This window comes from Mastacembelus armatus, chromosome 18 (genome assembly GCF_900324485.2).
Source record: "Mastacembelus armatus chromosome 18, fMasArm1.2, whole genome shotgun sequence".
NCBI classification, from domain to species: domain Eukaryota; kingdom Metazoa; phylum Chordata; class Actinopteri; order Synbranchiformes; family Mastacembelidae; genus Mastacembelus; species Mastacembelus armatus.
Genome location: NC_046650.1, coordinates 9,932,426 through 9,957,009, shown reverse-complemented (window position 1 = coordinate 9,957,009; position 24,584 = coordinate 9,932,426). Strand labels below are relative to the sequence as shown.

General features: G+C 37.3%; 2 protein-coding genes across 2 annotated transcripts in view; both read left to right on the top strand.

The window, feature by feature from the left end:
• The window catches only part of LOC113125193 (titin-like), a 245,017-nt gene that overhangs the window by 192,667 nt on the left and 27,766 nt on the right, over window positions 1-24,584 (top strand). The window contains exons 54-55 of the mRNA XM_026298523.2: window positions 12,681-12,883; window positions 13,344-13,470. Of these exons, the coding sequence (XP_026154308.1) occupies window positions 12,681-12,883; window positions 13,344-13,470 (330 nt within the window). The remainder of the gene's footprint in view (window positions 1-12,680; window positions 12,884-13,343; window positions 13,471-24,584) is intronic.
• LOC113125198 (uncharacterized) lies at window positions 13,485-17,217 on the top strand. Its single transcript, XM_026298531.1, has 8 exons — window positions 13,485-13,607; window positions 14,196-14,303; window positions 14,424-14,439; window positions 14,563-14,651; window positions 14,900-14,950; window positions 15,036-15,098; window positions 15,629-15,644; window positions 17,007-17,217. Exons 1-8 carry the CDS (start codon window positions 13,499-13,501, stop codon window positions 17,161-17,163), a joined length of 609 nt encoding a protein of 202 aa, XP_026154316.1. The 5' UTR covers window positions 13,485-13,498; the 3' UTR covers window positions 17,164-17,217.

The following is a 24,584-nucleotide window of genomic DNA, read 5'->3' as shown; positions in this document are numbered from 1 at the left end:
TACGGTATCAACTCTGATCAACATATGGGCAGTTTCTAATGAAAGAGTGTGTTTTTTAATACTTTCATGTGATCTTCTTAACAGGGACACATGACAACATGAAGGAGAGCTCTGACTACTATAACATGGATCCAAACTCAACCACAGGTACATGTTTGTTAGTGTTGTATGTTTCCTGCTCTGTGTAAGGTCCAATATTCATTGTCTTATTTGTAATTATTTACATTTATTTATGTGATTTTATTTTGCTTTGGAAACACTGGAACAGGTACAGTAGAAACTTGGTCAACATGAAGCTGTTGGAAGCTGCAGTGTTTAATGACATGACACTGTGATTTTTATTATAATTGCCACTCTCTAATGAAAGAGTCTTTTTTTATAACACTTTGATCATTTTAACAGGGACACATGACAACATAGAGGAGAGCTCTGACTACTGTAACACTATGTCATGTGTATAAATTAATGTTCTTGTATATCTGTGTAGAAGGTGTTGTTCGTCATGGACGGAGTTCCTTTCATTATGTGCATTTAAAGCTTATTTTTCTGTGTAATATGTGGCAAGAAAATTCAACTTTCTTAATTAGCTCTGAGCATTGTGTCTGTTCTGGTCTTGAGTTGCATGAGTTTGAATCACTTGTAACACAATCCCATTTATCAATGTGTCATTTTCACAGGCCGATGCTGTGACAGGTTGGTGTGACACACTTTTCATTTCCAAGTTAACATTTAATAAAGTGCTAAATATAATTTACCAGCTGCTACTAACTACTGCATCTTTTTAAACTACGTGTTTCAGGTTCACCCAGACACAAAGAGTGAACGAGGATGAATCTCAGCAGCATGTTTACTCCGTACTTCTTCATGGTCAGTCTTCCTTCACCTTCTGTTGTTTTCCAACAGTTTAATCCTAAACACTTTTTCACAGAGGTGATTCTTCAGGGGAAACATGTCAATAAAGTATAGAAATCTGAGTAAATTGTAGCAAATACTTTGGTTTATTGACAAATATTTGGTACTTTTTCTTTCTTTCATTATCACTGACCTGTAGGTGATGGGAGTGTTTATGAAACAGCAAGAGGCTTTGAAGATGCTAGAAAATAAAGGTATGGTCTAAACTTTAACATGGGGCTGTTTACTAACTCAGCAATTCAAATTATGGATTAATTAGCAAGACAAATGTTAGTGTTGTCTATGAATCAATGAGAAGCTCTGAAAATGTCAGTAATGAACTTGACAACGTTTAATAAGTAAATACTCAGTTTAATTTAAAGGCTTTTATTCTCTCCTTTGTCTCTTTTCTACAGCTGTCTTTACAACTTTTTCAGATGCTGTGAAAGCATATTTGGATTAGCCAAAGGAAGTCAAAGATTATTATGAAATCATGTGATGATGACATCTCCATTTGATTTTGAGCATGTTGGCCACACACTGTTTGTATCTACTTTTGAACTTCCAATTCATGTTTGAGTTGTGCTGTAAAGCGTGTCTATTCTAGCTTGGTTCTCTCTTTTTTTTGTAATATCTCCTGTCCAGTATCATTACGCTGCCATTGCGTCACTTCTCCTTTCAAATGAAGTGTTGGCAAATGTGTTACGTGTTAATTACATTTCAGAGTTTTGTCATGTGCTTCCCTGAAGGCAAAGACAACTTTATTTGTATAGCACCTTTAATACACTACGCAATTCAAAGTGCTTTACAAGGCATATAATTTCATTAAAGCATTGAAAACAGCATTTAAAAATAAAGACATTTAACATAAAATAAATTTAAATCAAGTAAAGTAAATTAAAATAAGACATAAAAGCACATTAAGAAAACAAGGATGAACAATTATTCGAAGGCAACAGTAAACAACAGAGTTTTCAGTCCTGATTTGAACGAGCTGACAGTTTGAGCAGACCTCAGGTGTTCAGGAAGTTTGTTCCACAAGTGAGGAGCATAGTGACTGAATGCTGCTTCACTTTGTTTGGTTCTGGTTCTGGGAACACACAGTAGACCTGTCCCAGATGACCTGAGGGGTCTGGAAACCTCATAGGGAACTAATATATCTTGGATATATTTTGGTCCACAACCATTTAGTGCTTTATAAACTAGCAATAAGATTCATTTTTGGGGCCAAAAACAATCACTTCTGTCTTGTCTGTATTGAGCTGGAGAAAATTCTGGCGCATCCATTCTTTGACTTGATTAATACACTCACATAATAAAATTAGAGGACTATAATCATGAGATGATACTGATATATAAAGTTGGGTGTCATCTGCATAGGTATGGTAGTCAATGTTGTAGTATTCCATAATCTGAGCAAGGGGCAGCATGTAGATATTGAATAAGAGAGGACCAAGAATAGACCCTTGAGGAACCCCACATTTCATTTTTGTTCACTCAGACTCATAGTTACCAAGTGAGACAAAATAGTCTCTATCTTGTAAGTAAGATTTTAGCCAATTTAACACTGAGCCAGTAACTCCCACCCACGCTTCTAGTCTATCAAGCAGCACATCATGATCAACTGTGTCAAATGCAGCACTGAGATCCAGTAGTGCTAAAACAGAGGTTTTGGATTCATCATTATTTAAATGTAAATCATTTAAAATTTTAATAAGCGCAGTCTCGGTGCTGTGGTGTGCGCGAAATCCAGACTGAAGTGCATTAAAAAGATTGTTTTGCACCATAAATCTGTGAATTTGTTGAGAAACTACTTTTTCAATTATTTTTCCCAAAAATGGAAGATTTGATATTGGCCTGTAGTTACTTACTGCTGAAGCATCTAGATTAGGCTTTTTAAGAAGAGGTTTTATAACAGCAGTTTTTAAGGCCTGGGGAAACTGCCCTGACTGAAGAGAACTATTGACAATCTGCAATACATCTGGAGCTAAGCTGTTAAAAACATTTTTAAAAAAATTTGTTGGTAAAATATCAAGGCAGCATGATATAGATTTTAATTGTAGAAGTGTTTCTGCCAGAGCTCTGTGATCAAGGAGATCAAAATGTTCTAGATTAACTGGAGAACAAGGAGGCACAGGTGATATTGTCATGTTCCTAGGACTGCAGCTAGACATAGTTTGTCTTATCTTTGATATTTTGTCTGTGAAAAAGGCTGCAAAATCATTGCATGACTTTTTGGACAGCAGTTCAGAAGGAAAAGAGGTGTGCTGGGTTTGTGAGTCTGTCTACAACAGAAAACAATGTGCGGGAATGGGATTTCCTCCCTAAATGGGAGGAAAAATACCAAAAATAAATAAATAAATGCAATAAATAAACAATAAATACATATAAAAAATAAATATAGCCTTTTAAACAGTGTCTTCCATGGGAAAAATGTTCTGCATGCATTTCCTAAATTGTAGTAATAGAATTAATTGTAAATATGTTTTAAATGATATAACTTCATGCCACATACAGTGCATAACTAAGCTGTGCTTTTAACTTGGTACATGTTACAGGAGACTGCTGTCTGTGGTACCTTGTGTTTTACTTATCTAATCTCTCTGCATCCAGCTGTTATTAGTCATGGAGAGTAGTTCTGTAGTTTCCGGTCTGAGATTGAAATGTTTTTGACAAAGCTTTGTTCTTGGTGTTTGTGGTTGTGAAATGCATTTTAACCATCTTCTTCCTCATTCTTTATTAGCAAATACTAGAAATAAAGATTTGATTGCTGTGTGCAGAAACAGAAGTACCAGAGATGATAAAGGTTCCAGTGTGATGACTCTGATGAAACATCAATTCAGTGACATGATTTGTAGGAGTGAAGTTGAGTTGAATTATCACGTACTGAAGTTTGTTTCTTCTCAGGCCTCTGCTGGCTGTGCCAAGTGTTTAGCAGCCAGTAGTTTACAGTATTTATGCCAAAGTTGCAAGAGATTTTTGTCTCGACAGACCACTTGTTCCTGTCTGTTTCGCAGAATTTACATCGCTTTTTGTGCATTGTGATCGGAGCAGAAGTTGGGTTGTGTGCACAATATGGGGAAACATGTGTAGATGATGATGTGACAATATGCTGCTGAAGTTGCAATCTGGTATTCTTGCATTGTTCTTAAGTGAACTGCTTTTCTCTCTGTTTGTAAAAAGAGATCTTTAAAATTACAAATTAACTGTGGTTATTAATGTCCTTCTTCAAGCTGGGCACTGACAACTAATCTACTTGACATTGTTGAAAACAGACACATCTACAGAACATTAGTGTTTATAGATTGAGCTAAATTTAGCTTAAATTTTACTAATTAAAGAGAAATCAAATGTCTTAACAGAAACTTGTCTGTTTATCTACAGAAAAGTGGATTACACCAGTCCAGTTTTCACACCTTGGCCTTCCTGACATTCCTGATCTTGTTTTTGTTTTTCTTGTTTTTCACAAAAAAAGTTAAAGCTGCCTGTCATCATTCTCATACAGTATTTTTATACACACAGTTTAAATATTCATACATTTAGTTTATACAGGTACAGGCTGTTTAGTGTAGGTAAGACATGCACAGAAAAGGACTTGTAATAATTATTGTCACTTCCATCACAGATTTCTCATTTTACTGTTTTATTTGAGTCAGTCCATTTATATTTGCAGTGGAGGTCAAGAAGCGTCATGTTAAAGTGAACTGTGGTCAAGCCCAGTACAGAGGTGTGAGTTTGTACAGGAAGCAGACATGGACTAAATTGTCTTTCTCAGACGCAGTTACACATTTTGTCTTGATACAAAGCATCGGTGCTGGATGTGAGGATGGGAATAGGGTCTGTGCAAAGTCATAATGTAGAAACTGTCTACAGCATTTTGCAAGTTCTACATGTGGCTCCTTCAATTGGCAAGAGTGACAGGTGTAAAAATGTGAAAGGACACCAGGAGAGAGATGAGGCTTCGGCCCAGGGTGAGGCAGTGCTCTGAGTGTAAACTGACCTAGTGTACAGTTCGCTGCAAAAGCCAAAACATCCCAAGTCACAGCAAAACCACCAGGTCAGTCAGGATTTTCAGAAGCCAAAGAACATGATCTCATGAATGTCTCCTGTGAAAATCAGGATGATGTAAAGGATTTAAATTTCCTTTTAAATAAAACCTTTTTTATGGATTTTGTAATTATGTGCAGTTTTTGATATTGTTGTTCACTTATTTAAAAAGATTTTTAAACCTGGTTTAGTTTCTGTGTTACAAAATATCACAGTGACAGCATAATGTCATAATTCATTAGATTCAGAGATAGGAAAGTATTGGTGTGACATTTTCGTGCTTGGTTTATTTTCTTGAGAAATATATATATTGACCATCCCCTTCCTTATGTTACTTGTCATTTGGGTATTCAAAATTATTCTTTATAAGAATGTGTTTACAACTTTTGTTTTTTAACTCTGGCTAGTAAGCAGCTGATTGGCCTGTTTCTTCTCAGGGTTTGCTTTCATTAATATCCTGTTTTTGCATTTAGTTTCTGATATCAAAATTGAGACATGAGATAAAAACAAAAGAAATTCTGTTTGTCATTTCTGAGCCTCAGTCAGAAGTGTAACTGTGCCCTGTTTGATTTTAGTCTGAGACGTTTATCATGTTGCTGAAGACCAGACATTGCTGTTTGTTCTGTTTCCCATGAACTGAATGAGACAGCCCAGTATGCAGCTTCACCTAAAGACCACAACGCCCATCAGCTGAGTGTCAACACACAGTTAAATCACATGGTGACTGTTGCTGTTGAAAACTGACAAAAATGACTTTCTCAGTAAGAAAAACCTCCTGAGTGTTGATCCTGACCCCTGTGTTTTCCTTTAAAGCTGTAGAGACACAGGCACTTTAGTCACTGTGGAAGGGAAATGATCTGTTTATTTGTCATATGTTAAAGTTGGATCATGACAGTTTCACGGAGAAAAGTTTGCATGTGTCATTCACAATTATTGTTTCATTATAAAATGAGCACATAGATCAATATATATTCTGTCAAATTCACTGAGCAAAGTAATGAGCCCACACATACAAGACATGCTGTACATGTCAGTATACACAGTGAACATGTGTTCACAGTGTCAGGGACATGAAGTTTACACTGTGATGGGATTAAATGAAAATAAATGGTCAGAAGTTTCACAGATGTGCAATAGTTACTTAGTTATTGTTAATGACATTTGAATTGAAGAGTTTAATGACCAGGCACAAACCTTTGCACAGCAGACAAGCTAATATATTGTTGCAGTGAGCAGGAAGTCTGAACATGTCAGTGTGTTGTGGTTAAAGCCATTGTAGATGTGTGGGTTTGTATAAAAAGACAGAAGAAGAAGAGGCAGGGTGTACTCAGGAGGAGGAGCTGAGAAATATTCTGATGTCATTTTACTAAATAAGAAAAGCAGCTTCTCAGTCTCTTCCTCTTCTTTTTTCTGTGACATTATTAATGTGAGACAGAGACATTTCTCAGAAGCAGAGCAGCAGAGTGACAGTGTCAGTGGATGTGAAGATGGGCCACACTTTTCTCTGTGTTACAGGTTCTCTCATGTTTTTATGTTTTTCTCAACAGTTTTTTTTCTTTCTTTTAGGGCTGAATATCATTTTCTGTGGAAAGACTCAAGGTGAGTAAGGGCCTTTCTTTTCTCGTTTCCTTTATCATTTTTGTAAACACCAGGTATGTTTTTCGTTTTTTCTCTTTATTTTTATTATTCTGTCGTTTTTCGGTCGCTGTCTAGTCCTACACCGTTCGACGTAGAAACTTCATTCAAACACCGTCGCGTTCAGCTCGATGAGGAGACGGTTACTTCTATTTTTTTTGGCGATATCTCTTATATTTTCCGAGATATTCCAGGTTTTGTCGGAATTTTTTTTACATAGAAATGAATGGAGAGAACGTTAAAAGCCCCTTCAACTTTGTCCACTTTGAGCTTTAACTGTGTCAGCATACCTTCAGCTAGAAACACCATTCGACCTTTAAACGGGTCAGAAGGCATTAATCTACACGTCTTGTATTCAGCTTTTTGATATCATTTACGGTTTTTTTAATCGCAGTTTACGTTTTATGTTTTTTTAGGCGTTTTCTGAATTTTACATTGGTGTGTATGGGAGAGAGCGTTGGCTCTTCAGCTTTTTTCAAATTTTTTGTCTCTTTTCTTCTCTTGTGTCAACGTTCAGCTATATAAACAATTTATATATCAAAGTAGTAGAGATTTTTGTCTTCTTTCAGATAATGCTGTTCTCATTTTGATAGGACCTATTCCACCAGGTGGCCAAACCCACAGAGAATGGCTGCTCTATCTCTCATTCACTCCCATTATAAAAGAGCTCCAGGAGTTCTGGTGAAAAACAGAAATGAAGGCTGTTTCTAACTCGCCACCAATTCTTCATTTTTTGGAATATCTTCACAAAGTCTTCACAGTCTCTTTGTTGAATCCTCCTGGCACTGTTAGTGAAATAATTGTTTTGATAGGTCTTATAGCTTTTCTGTAGTCCTCCATTTTGTGAGGTGAAGTTTTCTCAGTTTCTCCATTCTGCGTGTGTAAAGTGCTGTGTCACTCCCCCTCCCACTCTGGGCTTAGGTCACCATAGCAACAGCTCACAAAGCAATAGCAGGGCAACAGCTGCCTGTGGTTGGTAATTAAGAATGACTGGCTGCCTAATGTCCACTACTTACGCATGGGGACTATTCTCAGCTATTTAAAGCAAGTGACTCTGTGGCTGTTTTCAATGTCAGCCATGGTTTCTGACATGGTCAGACTTTCACAATAAAATGAAAGATATTACATTTTTTTAAAGTAGAAGGAATATTCAACATGAACTCCAGATTCTAGTATAAGGTCTTATGAGTCTTGTACAGCATTTTGGCCTTTCAAAATAAAAGCCTTTTTATAGCATTTTCTCAAAATAAAAGCCCTGAAACAGCAACATGATTTTAAAATGGTCGTATACAGCTTCAGGCACCAATTGAGGTCATTTTTAATGTCAGCCATGGTGTCTGCTCCCAGGACATGGTGAGACTTTCACAATAAAAGTGTATAGTTATTTATAGGACGATATTACACTTTTGTAAAATATAAGGAATATTCAAAATACTGTACAGATTCTAGTATAAGGTCCCGTGAGTCTCTTGTAGCTCTTTGTCCTTTCAATTTATACCTCTCGATTATTCCAACTGCGTCAGGCGATTCGAAATGTGCTTCAGTTGTTTAACGGCCAGCAACGTGGCTTGCCTCAAACTTTTTGCAGCAGTCACCAGTCTAGTTAAAAATAATATTGTCTCCATTTATGATTAATTGTAATACTCTCAATAATATTATCCATCATCATGTATACACCATTTTACTTCATGATACAATATAAATGATTAAATTACCAGATTAGTGTCCAAAAATATGAAGCTGCTTAATCTTCAGAAACATTTTATTTTGGTATTTACTTTTTATGGACAGTGTTTTACATGTTGATGTTGGACGATCAAATGTTGCACTGAACCTTGAGGAAAAGTCTGTTACCTTGACGTCACAAAGGGGATTTCTCTTCATGGTCTTATCTGACCAAAGGGCAAAATGATGAACAAGTGGAGAGTGCTGCTAAATCTAATGGGCCCAGTGGATCAGCCACAATTGGGACTGATTTTAACAAAAGAAAAACAAAAGATTATACTAAAAATCAGTCTAATTGTTAGACAGGAAGTATTTCTGCTCTCACTTTGAGGAGAGACGTGGCTGCCACAGTGCCTTTTCTGTTGAACTATCAAAATAGAGAAATCACAATATAAAAGCTTCACATACAGATGTGTGACAAATGATATAAAGTGTCTAAGTAACAACTTCAGTGATTGTTGGTGTGTTGTATATTCTGTGTTTGTGACCACTAGACTCCAAAATCTGTAGTTATTCAGTTGTTGAGCTCTGGTGGCAGCAAAGTCCATGACACGTGTTTCACATTATCATCAAACACATTAAACCATTCAGTGAGACCTGTGTCCTGTATGAAAACATCTGTGTTAGTTCACTTCATATAGACAACATTTAAATTCAGCAAAATGTTTTCTGTCAATACATTTGTGGTTTGGAGTCAGTGTGTTACTGTTTGGTCTGATTTCATAAACACATGGAACCAAACAGGCTAAACCTCAGCAAAACATTATGTATAATGTCAAATATATGTTGTTTCCATTGTGTTATTTAAATATGGAAATACTTTACATTATCATCATTTTCTTGTTTGGTTGTTTTTGTAGCTGTAGAAGAAACTGGAGTCAAGGCCACTGTTACAGCAGACAGAACAGTCATACCAGCACGAGGCCACGTGACACTGACCTGCTCTTTGCAGGACCCTACTGTCTTTAAATATGACTGGTTCAGACAAACCTCAACCGGTAAAAAGGATTTTTATGAAGATACTGAATCAAACAGAGTCTCTGTCTCACAAGGAGGAATTTACACCTGCAGAGGACTGAGAAATGAGAGATCTATCACAATTGAAAGTGATCCAATCACTATTCTGGAAACTAGTGAGTTTACACATTTACTCTGGAATAAAACAACATGGATCCTTTAAATGACTAAAAAGCACCTGAAGTGTGGAAGAGATCAATGTGTGATGAAAAATGAAACATGATGAATGAAAAACTAAAGTCCAGGAACTTTTATGTCTTTGTGAAAGTTTGAAATCAATAACTGTGTTTGTGAATAAGGAGGTTAAGGTGTATTTCTGAACTCTGAAGGACAAACACTGATCTGTACTATGTTACATCTTTTGTTTTTAGATGATGATGGCTTATAGTGCTGTCTAACACCACAGCCTTTTCTTTTGTGTTGTTGTTCTAGGTTTTGCAGAAACTGGAGTCAAGGCCACTGTGACAGCAGACAGAACAGTCATACCAGCAGGAGGCAGCGTGACACTGACGTGCTCTGTGCAGGACCCTACTGTCTTTAAATATCACTGGTTCAGAAAAACCTCAACCAGTTATAAATTTTTTTACAATGAAACTCATGGATCAAACAGAGTCTCTGTCTCACAAGGAGGAATTTACACCTGCAGAGGACTGAGAAATGAGAGATCTGCCACACCTGAAAGTGAACCAATCACTATTGAGGAAACTGGTGAGTTGACACATTTACTCTGGAATAAAACAACATGGATCCTTTAAATGACTAAAAAGCACCTGAAGTGTGGAAGAGATCAATGTGTGATGAAAAATGAAACATGATGAATGAAAAACTAAAGTCCAGGAACTTTTATGTCTTTGTGAAAGTTTGAAATCAATAACTAAATATTGATCATGGTATTAATGTAACATTTGTCAGATCCTTTAATTGATGAACAGACACAGTAGAGAAGCTGAAGTTCCTTCATTAATACTGTTCAGATTCATGTTTAACCATCTGACCCTGGATAAAACCTGTGACTTCTTCATGCAGTGTTTGTGGATTTGATTGTGTGATAACTTATTAAACATTGTGATTTAAGCTGAGTGTTGATGAGACAAAGGCTGTGGTTGTGAATAAGGAGGTTCAGCTGGTCGGGAACACACATCAGTGGAAAAATGGCTGAAATATTTTCCCATTTGTAAAGTTGATGATAAATTGTGCTGGAAGTTGAACATGCTCTTCATGTCCACATCTCAGCATTTGTTGTTATTCCATGAAGAACATAACATACTTTATTAATGCTGAACACAAAGGGCCTGACTTTTGGACCTTTTATTGAATTCATTTTGGAGGATCACTGTCGCCCTCTGTAGGCTCAGTTTCAGATTCTCTCCTCAGGCTGTGGTTCTCTGACAGAAAGATGTTTCCTAACACTTTACTCTTATATGTTCTAAATATCAGTGAATCTCCTGGTTTCATCAGTTTCATGAAGATTCTTTGCTGAATCTTTTCCTAAATGTGTTTCAGTATTTTCACTGAGCTGCTGGTACAGAAACCTGGATGTTAGAAACAAGACTCAGCTCCAGAGGATCATCACAGTGTTGTCCAAAATAACTGGGGGACAAACAGCCTGTTCTGTCTGCTCTGTGTAAATGTCTGTGCAGACTAGTAGTATTTTGGAGAACAGCTGTCACCCTCTGTTTGCTGAGTTTCAGCTGCTGCTCCTTAAAAACGTGCTGACAAAGTCCTTTTACCTCTGGAGAAAGTTCTGCTCCTGATGCCCAGTTGTTACTTTTCTTCTTGGTTATTTTGTTTCTTTACGTTGTTTTTTAAAGACACTGTTTTCATCTGTCTGTGACTTCAACTGATTTTGTTGACGTTATTTTATTTATTTAATATCACAGAAATCTAATTGTCACTATGGACAATAAAGATGATTAACATTAGAAACAGAATGAACATTTTTCTGTAGATTTTCTGTCTCTGTTAGTTTCCTAACTGTGTTTTTCTGTGAACAGTTCCAGATGAGGCCACTGTGACCCTGCAGCCCAACTGGCCTCTGATATACAGGGGTGAGACCATCACTGTCAGATGTGAGATTCAGGGAGGTGGACGAACTGAATGGACGTATGAATGGAAAGCAGACAAGTTAGACAGACGTTCAACACACAATGAATACAGGATCACTGCAGCTACTGAGTCTGACAGTGGAAAATACAGCTGCCGGGGTAGAAATGACTATTTATTGACAGAGTGGAGTGAAGTCGTCACACTGACTGTGTCAGGTAAGATGAATCTGTGTCTTTCATATGAAAATATCTTGTTGCTTTTGACTGTGTTTTATCTAAATCAGGAAACAAAACACTTTGTCTCACAATCTTATAGCTCTCTTTAGGCCACTTGTCCTTAATGTGTTTTATTAAGGAAGGATCTCAAAGATCGATGTTGGGGTTGATCAAGCTTTTTTTTTTTTTAATCTGATTATCAGGTTTATTAAGCAGGAACCTAAGTGTTATCGTTTATTTTATTTCAGCTGTCACAGGTTTCATAAATGGAGAGTACAATCAGCATCATGACAGCAAAAACGTCTCTGATATGGAAATATTTTTACTTAGAAAACTGAAGCTGTCCAGCAGCCACTTGTACTGTCTGATTGTATTATTCATTTTAAACTTTGTATAAACTTTGCTTTGTCCCTGTGAGATCACCTCTGACACACACTGATAATATGTCACAGGTTTTTTTTTTGATATTTTTTTATTTTGTTTAAAATCTTTTTCTCTTCTGGTGGTGGGCTTTCCTCTGTTCTCATCTGAATCATTGATTGTGTGAAGCTTTATCCTTTATAACAGAGTTTTACTGTTTCACCATCAGTCACAATATGATCAGGACGACTGTTCATCAGTGGGACAAGTGTCTTACGTGCTGGAAAGTAAATCAACAATGTTTTTGAACAATTTAGTTTGATGCCTAAATAACAAATTAAATAATATTTAATTGAAGATAAAACCAAAACTATTTTCTCTGTTAATAATGAGCAAAAACCTATTTAAATATAAAGCACAACCTGTATGTGTATATTGGTTTTACTGCTTCACCCAAATAAATAACAGCAGACATAAGTATATATGTATATATATTTCTTATGTATAAGTATACATAAGACATTATATTTTAGGTATTTTATTATTATTTTATAATAAGTTGTGTGACATACAGTTCTGTAAGACATTGTATTCAGTCTGAATAGAACAACATGTTTCATCCTGAGAAAATCTGTTTCCAATAGATAAACCCAAAGCTGTCCTCACTGTGTCTCCATCATGGCTGAGTCCTGGAGCCTCAGTAACTCTGAACTGTGAGGTTGAACATCCATCTGCAGGTTTGAGGTTCTACTGGTATAAGGCTGTTCCCAAACTATCAGGCGACTCCTACAGCTATGAGCTGCTACCTGGAAGCAGCAGTGGGACTGAACAGGATTCCTACATGGTTCATGGTCAGACACACACAGCAGGATATGTGTGTAGAGCTGGAAGAGGAGACCCAGTGTTTTACACTCAGTACAGTGAACTGAAGTTGGTCTGGTCTGCAGGTCAGTTTGTTTCTCTGCCCTTTTCTAAGAAGCAGATGTTTTGTCATCACCTCAGTTCATCCATGTTTTGATTCTGACCAACATGAAGTATCTGATCCTCATGTTGACTAATAATTAGCTTCATGCTAACTGGATGATTTTACATACTGGACTGGGCTGGGCTGAATTTCCTGGATTTTTCTGTCCTTTCCAGTTAATCTGCAGACATGAGGAAACAAAAGAGAGACATGAGAGTTTAACTGAAATTTTATAATGAGAACTTTTCCTCTGGATATTTAAGCTCATCCTACTGTTTATACAGATTATCAGCCATGACATGTTCAGTTAACAGAGTTTGCTCAGTGGTCTGGTTGGTGTCCAGTGTTTGAGCTCATCCTCAGTAATAAAATATCAGAGTAGGAATACTGTATTTTGAATCTTCATGTCTGAGCTTGGTCTGATCCTTCTGTCATGTTGTCAGATGTTGATCCAGCAGCGTCTCTCACAGTGAGTCCTGACAGAGTGCAGCACTTCACCTCTGACTCTGTGTCACTGAGCTGTGAGGGAAACTCTACTGAGTGGAGAGTCAGGAGGTTTCCTGAGGACAGGTCCCTGTCATGTCCCTCTAAGGGGAGAATGACTGGATCCACATGTAAAATCTCCCCTTCACAGTCCAGTGCTGCAGTGTACTGGTGTGAGTCTGGATCAGGAGAGTTCAGTAATTCAGTCAACATCACTTTCCATGGTAGGTTTTATTACATCCATCCATTTTCTGTGCCTGCTTTTTCCTGAAAGCCAGGGTCATGGGGATCTGCTGGACCCTATCCCAGCTCTCTCTTGGGTGAAAGGCAGGGGTACACCCTGGACAGGTCACCAGTCCGTCGCAGGGCCACATATAGACACACAAAGACAGACAACCTCACACACTCACACTAGGTTTTATTACATTTTTTTAAATTTAATTTTATAACTGCATGTGAATTATTTTCAACATCCCATTACATGATTTAATTCACTGTATCATACATCTCCGTTGTATAAATATACAGTCGACTTTGTGAGTTTGGTCCTTTTACTGTGTGATGACAAAACACATGAAAGTTTATCACATTTCAGCAGCATCAAAACCTGGATGGTAGGTCCTAAAGTCACATGTTCTTTGTTCCTCAAATAAGTGTAATCTCAGATGTGCTGAAAATACAAATCACTATACAAGCTCAAGATTTGTCTCACTGAAGGTTTATTCATGATCAGATTATATAAAAAAATGTCTTCTGATTTTTGTAAAAGAAATGAAGTTCGTTCATATTTTATTAAATCTTGTTGTTTCCAGTAGCTGTATCAGGAACCTCTGTGTTTCCTGTGCTGCTGATCGTTGGGCTGGTTTGTGGATTCATACTCATTGTTCTGATCGTTTTGTGTTGCTACAGACAATCCAGGGGTAAGACCTTTTTCCTCTGATCTAAGAGGTTTAAGTCCTTCATCATTTATTATGTGGATTATCAGAGGAACAACTTACAATACAAACCATGTGACATCACACGTCTTTTCTTTTTTCCAGCTCCCTGTTTCAGCAGGTTTGTACAACACTCTGTCTTCACTGTTCTCCATCTTAAAAACAGCAGGAAACATGTTTCATTATTAAATGCAACTTTGACTGATTATCACTAATATGCCTTTGTATAAACTCCATGTTTCAGGTTCAGTCAAAGAGCCAATCAGAGCTCTGCTACAGAGCAAGCAGTCAGCCAGTATGAGAATCAGCCAGTATACAGCTCTCTTCTCCACGGTCAGTCCTTCATCTCGTTCTGAACGCTGCCACAGCTTTTTCTAACGCTCAGCTTCTGATCAGGAGCCGTCAGGAAATGTTTTGGTCCATTTGTGTCCAGCTTTACAGAAGTGCCCTCAGCCCCTCTGCTGCTGCTTTAACACTGTCACATGAACCCACATGTGACCTGAGGAAGCTCTTAAATCTGCCTTAATATCACAGACATGAGGGACTGATGGGACTTTGTTTTGACTCTCACTGACCTGTAGGTGATGATTGTGTCTATGAAACAGTCAGACGCCCTGGAAACACTGGAACAGGTACGGTATCAACTCTGATCAACATATGGGCAGTTTCTAATGAAAGAGTGTGTTTTTTAATACTTTCATGTGATCCTCTTAACAGGGACACATGACAACATGAAGGAGAGCTCTGACTACTATAACATGGATCCAAACTCAACCACAGGTACATGTTTGTTAGTGTTGTATGTTTCCTGCTCTGTGTAAGGTCCAATATTCATTGTCTTATTTGTAATTATTTACATTTATTTATGTGATTTTATTTTGCTTTGGAAACACTGGAACAGGTACAGTAGAAACTTGGTCAACATGAAGCTGTTGGAAGCTGCAGTGTTTAATGACATGACACTGTGATTTTTATTATAATTGCCACTCTCTAATGAAAGAGTCTTTTTTAATAACACTTTGATCATTTTAACAGGGACACATGACAACATAGAGGAGAGCTCTGACTACTGTAACACTATGTCATGTGTATAAATTAATGTTGTTGTATATCTGTATAGAAGGTGTTGTTCGTCATGGACGGAGTTCCTTTCATTATGTGCATTTAAAGCTTATTTTTCTGTGTAATATGTGGCAAGAAAATTCAACTTTCTTAATTAGCTCTGAGCATTGTGTCTGTTCTGGTCTTGAGTTGCATGAGTTTGAATCACTTGTAACACAATCCCATTTATCAATGTGTCATTTTCACAGGCCGATGCTGTGACAGGTTGGTGTGACACACTTTTCATCTCCAAGTTAACATTTAATAAAGTGCTAAATATAATTTACCAGCTGCTACTAACTACTGCATCTTTTTAAACTACGTGTTTCTGTCAGGTTTCGAGGAATTATTCTTTACTTTAGGACCAGTAATTGCCCACTCTGGTACTCAAGGTTCAAACAAGACTTTATTTAACAGAACTGGCGAAACAGGAAACAAAACAATTAGCAAAGTGGGGACGGGTCAAGGCAGGGAAACACATGGATATGAAACATGAACACGGGACAAAGACATGGACATCAGGGAACAAGGCATGAGGGTCTGGGTCACACACACTTAAGGAGCCACACCAGACACACAGGGAAACAAGAGCATGAATACAGGGAATCAGGGCATGAGAACACCAGGGGATAAAACATGAAATGAGACAAAGACACATGAACAGAGGACATGGGAAAAGACCAGAAAACTAAATTTAAAAAAAGGAGGCAGAATACTAGTGATGGGCAAATGATACCGAGGCTCTGGAGCTTGTGTCACTCTTCCTGAAGCGGAGTGATTCGAAACACTGTGTCGAGGCTTGTATCAAAACACCAGTGTCACGTGACTGATGACGTTCGAAAATCATCACTGTTTCGCTTCGCGCTTCATTGCCTCAAAGTGTTTCAAAGCTTTTCATTGGCTCATAGTCTTTCAGTGTGTGTCATTGGCTCATGGCGTTTCAATGCATTCTGAGGCAATGACAGCTTGACAGGTTTGACAGATTTGAGTGGTTTGGTGCCATACCAGCTATATAAGATGCATCATTCTGCTTCAGGATTTGGAGAGTGAGAGTGAGAGTATTTTGGCAAGTTTCACGGCGAGTCCCACCAATAAGCGACGTTCTAAAGTTTGGGATCACTTTGATCTCAAGAGGTCTGAACTTTTACTGCTGTCATGGGATTGAAACAGTGCCAGTACTTCATTCGTGCTCTTTAGAGGTTGCTATGTCTTCAGTTGTCCACCAGATGTCACCGTCACTGAAGTCTCGAAGCTTTGAATCTTTTTCGGCACAATTGTCAGGAAAGCCTCAGTGCTTCATGAGGCTTCACTTGACCATCACTATCAAAAATCCAAGAGAAAACAAGTGTATCAACAGGCTCGAACAATGTCTAGCAGGACTCAAAACCATGCATTAACAAACAACCTGGCAAAGGACAGTGGCTAAACCAAGGTATAAAAGGTGAGGGACAAAACAAGGCACAGGTGAAATCAATAACTAATTGGGGCAACAGTCAAGGGAACAAAAAACAAAAACTAGTTCCTGTCATGATCCTTCAAAGTAAAACCAAAACAGGGAGTCAAGAATACGGATCATGACAGTTTCAGGTTCACCCAGACACAAAGAGTGAACGAGGATGAATCTCAGCAGCATGTTTACTCCGTACTTCTTCATGGTCAGTCTTCTGTTGTTTTCCAACAGTTTAATCCTAAACACTTTTTCACAGAGGTGATTCTTCAGGGGAAACATGTCAATAGAGTATAGAAATCTGAGTAAATTGTAGCAAATACTTTGGTTTATTGACAAATATTTGGTACTTTTTCTTTCTTTCATTATCACTCACCTGTAGGTGATGGGAGTGTTTATGAAACAGCAAGAGGCTTTGAAGATGCTAGAAAATAAAGGTATGGTCTAAACTTTAACCTGGGGCTGTTTACTAACTCAGCAATTCAAATTATGGATTAATTAGCAAGACAAATGTTAGTGTTGTCTATGAATCAATGAGAAGCTCTGAAAATGTCAGTAATGAACTTGACAACGTTTAATAAGTAAATACTCAGTTTAATTTAAAGGCTTTTATTCTCTCCTTTGTCTCTTTTCTACAGCTGTCTTTACAACTTTTTCAGATGCTGTGAAAGCATATTTGGATTAGCCAAAGGAAGTCAAAGATTATTATGAAATCATGTGATGATGACATCTCCATTTGATTTTGAGCATGTTGGCCACACACTGTTTATCTACTTTTGAACTTCCAATTCATGTTTGAGTTGTGCTGTAAAGCGTGTCTATTCTAGCTTGGTTCTCTCTTTTTTTTTTGTAATATCTCCTGTCCAGTATCATTACGCTGCCATTGCATCACTTCTCCTTTCAAATGAAGTGTTGGCAAATGTGTTAAGTGTTAATTACATTTCAGAGTTTTGTCATGTGCTTCCCTAAATGGGAGGAAAAATACAAAAAACAAATAAATAAATGCAATAAATAAACAATAAATACATATAAAAAATAAATATAGCCTTTTAAAACAGTGTCTTCCATGGGAAAAATGTTCTGCATGCATTTCCTAAATTGTAGTAATAGAATTAATTGTAAATATGTTTTAAATGATATAACTTCATGCCACATACAGTGCATAACTAAGCTGTGCTTTTAACTTGGTACATGTTGCAGGACACTGCTGTCTGTGGTACCTTGTGTTTTACTTATCTAATCTCTCTGCATTCAGCTGTTATTAGTCATGGAGAGTAGTTCTGTAGTTTCCGGTCTGAGATTGAAATGTTTTTGACAAAGCTTTGTTCTTGGTGTTTGTGGTTGTGAAATGCATTTTAACCATCTTCTTCCTCATTCTTTATTAGCAAATACTAGAAATAAAGATTTGATTGCTGTGTGCAGAAAGATAAGTACCAGAGATGATAAAGGTTCCAGTGTGATGACTCTGATGAAACATCAATTCAGTGACATGATTTGTAGGAGTGAAGTTGAGTTGAATTATCACGTACTGAAGTTTGTTTCTTCTCAGGCCTCTGCTGGCTGTGCCAAGTGTTTAGCAGCCAGTAGTTTACAGTGTTTATGCCAAAGTTGCAAGAGATTTTTGTCTCGACAGACCACTTGTTCCTGTCTGTTTCTCAGAGAATTTACATCGCTTTTTGTGCGTTGTGATCGGAGCAGAAGTTGGGTTGTGTGCACAATATGGGGAAATATGTGTAGATGATGATGTGACAATATGCTGCTGAAGTTGCAATCTGGTATTCTTGCATTGTTCTTAAGTGAACTGCTTTTCTCTCTGTTTGTAAAAAGAGATCTTTAAAATTACAAATTAACTGTGGTTATTAATGTCCTTCTTCAAGCTGGGCACTGACAACTAATCTACTTGACATTGTTGAAAACAGACACATCTACAGAACATTAGTGTTTATAGATTGAGCTAAATTTAGCTTAAATTTTACTAATTAAAGAGAAATCAAATGTCTTAACAGAAACTTGTCTGTTTATCTACAGAAAAGTGGATTACACCAGTCCAGTTTTCACACCTTGGCCTTCCTGACATTCCTGATCTTGTTTTTGTTTTTCTTGTTTTTCACAAAAAAAGTTAAAGCTGCCTGTCATCATTCTCATACAGTATTTTTATACACACAGTTTAAATATTCATACATTTAGTTTATACAGGTACAGGCTGTTTAGTGTAGGTAAGACATGCACAGAAAAGGACTTGTAATAATTATTGTCACTTCCATCACAGATTTCTCATTTTACTGTTTTATTTGAGTCAGTCCATTTATATTTGCAGTGGAGGTCAAGAAGCGTCATGTTAAAGTGAACTGTGGTCAAGCCCAGTACAGAGGTGTGAGTTTGTACAGGAAGCAGACATGCACTAAATTGTCTTTCTCAGACGCAGTTACACATTTTGTCTTGATACAAAGCATCGGTGCTGGATGTGAGGATGGGAATAGGGTCTGTGCAAAGTCATAATGTAGAAACTGTCTACAGCATTTTGCAAGTTCTACATGTGGCTCCTTCAATTGGCAAGAGTGACAGGTGTAAAAATGTGAAAGGACACCAGGAGAGAGATGAGGCTTCGGCCCAGGGTGAGGCAGTGCTCTGAGTGTAAACTGACCTAGTGTACAGTTCGCTGCAAAAGCCAAAACATCCCAAGTCACAGCAAAACCACCAGGTCAGTCAGGATTTTCAGAAGCCAAAGAACATGATCTCATGAATGTCTCCTGTGAAAATCAGGATGATGTAAAGGATTTAAATTTCCTTTTAAATAAAACCTTTTTTATGGATTTTGTAATTATGTGCAGTTTTTGATATTGTTGTTCACTTATTTAAAAAGATTTTTAAACCTGGTTTAGTTTCTGTGTTACAAAATATCACAGTGACAGCATAATGTCATAATTCATTAGATTCAGAGATAGGAAAGTATTGGTGTGACATTTTCGTGCTTGGTTTATTTTCTTGAGAAATATATATTGACCATCCCCTTCCTTATGTTACTTGTCATTTGGGTATTCAAAATTATTCTTTATAAGAATGTGTTTACAACTTTTGTTTTTTAACTCTGGCTAGTAAGCAGCTGATTGGCCTGTTTCTTCTCAGGGTTTGCTTTCATTAATATCCTGTTTTTGCATTTAGTTTCTGATATCAAAATTGAGACATGAGATAAAAACAAAAGAAATTCTGTTTGTCATTTCTGAGCCTCAGTCAGAAGTGTAACTGTGCCCTGTTTGATTTTAGTCTGAGACGTTTATCATGTTGCTGAAGACCAGACATTGCTGTGTTTGTTCTGTTTCCCATGAACTGAATGAGACAGCCCAGTATGCAGCTTCACCTAAAGACCACAACGCCCATCAGCTGAGTGTCAACACACAGTTAAATCACATGGTGACTGTTGCTGTTGAAAACTGACAAAAATGACTTTCTCAGTAAGAAAAACCTCCTGAGTGTTGATCCTGACCCCTGTGTTTTCCTTTAAAGCTGTAGAGACACAGGCACTTTAGTCACTGTGGAAGGGAAATGATCTGTTTATTTGTCATATGTTAAAGTTGGATCATGACAGTTTCACGGAGAAAAGTTTGCATGTGTCATTCACAATTATTGTTTCATTATAAAATGAGCACATAGATCAATATATATTCTGTCAAATTCACTGAGCAAAGTAATGAGCCCACACATACAAGACATGCTGTACATGTCAGTATACACAGTGAACATGTGTTCACAGTGTCAGGGACATGAAGTTTACACTGTGATGGGATTAAATGAAAATAAATGGTCAGAAGTTTCACAGATGTGCAATAGTTACTTAGTTATTGTTAATGACATTTGAATTGAAGAGTTTAATGACCAGGCACAAACCTTTGCACAGCAGACAAGCTAATATATTGTTGCAGTGAGCAGGAAGTCTAAACATGTCAGTGTGTTGTGGTTAAAGCCATTGTAGATGTGTGGGTTTGTATAAAAAGACAGAAGAAGAAGAGGCAGGGTGTACTCAGGAGGAGGAGCTGAGAAATATTCTGATGTCATTTTACTAAATAAGAAAAGCAGCTTCTCAGTCTCTTCCTCTTCTTTTTTCTGTGACATTATTAATGTGAGACAGAGACATTTCTCAGAAGCAGAGCAGCAGAGTGACAGTGTCAGTGGATGTGAAGATGGGCCACACTTTTCTCTGTGTTACAGGTTCTCTCATGTTTTTATGTTTTTCTCAACAGTTTTTTTTCTTTCTTTTAGGGCTGAATATCATTTTCTGTGGAAAGACTCAAGGTGAGTAAGGGCCTTTCTTTTCTCGTTTCCTTTATCATTTTGTAAACACCAGGTATGTTTTTCGTTTTTTCTCTTTATTTTTATTATTCTGTCGTTTTTCGGTCGCTGTCTAGTCCTACACCGTTCGACGTAGAAACTTCATTCAAACACCGTCGCGTTCAGCTCGATGAGGAGACGGTTACTTCTATTTTTTTTGGCGATATCTTTTATATTTTCCGAGATATTCCAGGTTTTGTCGGAATTTTTTTTACATAGAAATGAATGGAGAGAACGTTAAAAGCCCCTTCAACTTTGTCCACTTTGAGCTTTAACTGTGTCAGCATACCTTCAGCTAGAAACACCATTCGACCTTTAAACGGGTCAGAAGGCATTAATCTACACGTCTTGTATTCAGCTTTTTGATATCATTTACGGTTTTTTAATCGCAGTTTACGTTTTATGTTTTTTTAGGCGTTTTCTGAATTTTACATTGGTGTGTATGGGAGAGAGCGTTGGCTCTTCAGCTTTTTTCAAATTTTTTGTCTCTTTTCTTCTCTTGTGTCAACGTTCAGCTATATAAACAATTTATATATCAAAGTAGTAGAGATTTTTGTCTTCTTTCAGATAATGCTGTTCTCATTTTGATAGGACCTATTCCACCAGGTGGCCAAACCCACAGAGAATGGCTGCTCTATCTCTCATTCACTCCCATTATAAAAGAGCTCCAGGAGTTCTGGTGAAAAACAGAAATGAAGGCTGTTTCTAACTCGCCACCAATTCTTCATTTTTTGGAATATCTTCACAAAGTCTTCACAGTCTCTTTGTTGAATCCTCCTGGCACTGTTAGTGAAATAATTGTTTTGATAGGTCTTATAGCTTTTCTGTAGTCCTCCATTTTGTGAGGTGAAGTTTTCTCAGTTTCTCCATTCTGCGTGTGTAAAGTGCTGTGTCACTCCCCCTCCCACTCTGGGCTTAGGTCACCATAGCAACAGCTCACAAAGCAATAGCAGGGCAACAGCTGCCTGTGGTTGGTAATTAAGAATGACTGGCTGCCTAATGTCCACTACTTACGCATGGGGACTATTCTCAGCTATTTAAAGCAAGTGACTCTGTGGCTGTTTTCAATGTCAGCCATGGTTTCTGACATGGTCAGACTTTCACAATAAAATGAAAGATATTACATTTTTTTAAAGTAGAAGGAATATTCAACATGAACTCCAGATTCTAGTATAAGGTCTTATGAGTCTTGTACAGCATTTTGGCCTTTCAAAATAAAAGCCTTTTTATAGCATTTTCTCAAAATAAAAGCCCTGAAACAGCAACATGATTTTAAAATGGTCGTATACAGCTTCAGGCACCAATTGAGGTCATTTTTAATGTCAGCCATGGTGTCTGCTCCCAGGACATGGTGAGACTTTCACAATAAAAGTGTATAGTTATTTATAGGACGATATTACACTTTTGTAAAATATAAGGAATATTCAAAATACTGTACAGATTCTAGTATAAGGTCCCGTGAGTCTCTTGTAGCTCTTTGTCCTTTCAATTTATACCTCTCGATTATTCCAACTGCGTCAGGCGATTCGAAATGTGCTTCAGTTGTTTAACGGCCAGCAACGTGGCTTGCCTCAAACTTTTTGCAGCAGTCACCAGTCTAGTTAAAAATAATATTGTCTCCATTTATGATTAATTGTAATACTCTCAATAATATTATCCATCATCATGTATACACCATTTTACTTCATGATACAATATAAATGATTAAATTACCAGATTAGTGTCCAAAAATATGAAGCTGCTTAATCTTCAGAAACATTTTATTTTGGTATTTACTTTTTATGGACAGTGTTTTACATGTTGATGTTGGACGATCAAATGTTGCACTGAACCTTGAGGAAAAGTCTGTTACCTTGACGTCACAAAGGGGATTTCTCTTCATGGTCTTATCTGACCAAAGGGCAAAATGATGAACAAGTGGAGAGTGCTGCTAAATCTAATGGGCCCAGTGGATCAGCCACAATTGGGACTGATTTTAACAAAAGAAAAACAAAAGATTATACTAAAAATCAGTCTAATTGTTAGACAGGAAGTATTTCTGCTCTCACTTTGAGGAGAGACGTGGCTGCCACAGTGCCTTTTCTGTTGAACTATCAAAATAGAGAAATCACAATATAAAAGCTTCACATACAGATGTGTGACAAATGATATAAAGTGTCTAAGTAACAACTTCAGTGATTGTTGGTGTGTTGTATATTCTGTGTTTGTGACCACTAGACTCCAAAATCTGTAGTTATTCAGTTGTTGAGCTCTGGTGGCAGCAAAGTCCATGACACGTGTTTCACATTATCATCAAACACATTAAACCATTCAGTGAGACCTGTGTCCTGTATGAAAACATCTGTGTTAGTTCACTTCATATAGACAACATTTAAATTCAGCAAAATGTTTTCTGTCAATACATTTGTGGTTTGGAGTCAGTGTGTTACTGTTTGGTCTGATTTCATAAACACATGGAACCAAACAGGCTAAACCTCAGCAAAACATTATGTATAATGTCAAATATATGTTGTTTCCATTGTGTTATTTAAATATGGAAATACTTTACATTATCATCATTTTCTTGTTTGGTTGTTTTTGTAGCTGTAGAAGAAACTGGAGTCAAGGCCACTGTTACAGCAGACAGAACAGTCATACCAGCACGAGGCCACGTGACACTGACCTGCTCTTTGCAGGACCCTACTGTCTTTAAATATGACTGGTTCAGACAAACCTCAACCGGTAAAAAGGATTTTTATGAAGATACTGAATCAAACAGAGTCTCTGTCTCACAAGGAGGAATTTACACCTGCAGAGGACTGAGAAATGAGAGATCTATCACAATTGAAAGTGATCCAATCACTATTCTGGAAACTAGTGAGTTTACACATTTACTCTGGAATAAAACAACATGGATCCTTTAAATGACTAAAAAGCACCTGAAGTGTGGAAGAGATCAATGTGTGATGAAAAATGAAACATGATGAATGAAAAACTAAAGTCCAGGAACTTTTATGTCTTTGTGAAAGTTTGAAATCAATAACTGTGTTTGTGAATAAGGAGGTTAAGGTGTATTTCTGAACTCTGAAGGACAAACACTGATCTGTACTATGTTACATCTTTTGTTTTTAGATGATGATGGCTTATAGTGCTGTCTAACACCACAGCCTTTTCTTTTGTGTTGTTGTTCTAGGTTTTGCAGAAACTGGAGTCAAGGCCACTGTGACAGCAGACAGAACAGTCATACCAGCAGGAGGCAGCGTGACACTGACGTGCTCTGTGCAGGACCCTACTGTCTTTAAATATCACTGGTTCAGAAAAACCTCAACCAGTTATAAATTTTTTTACAATGAAACTCATGGATCAAACAGAGTCTCTGTCTCACAAGGAGGAATTTACACCTGCAGAGGACT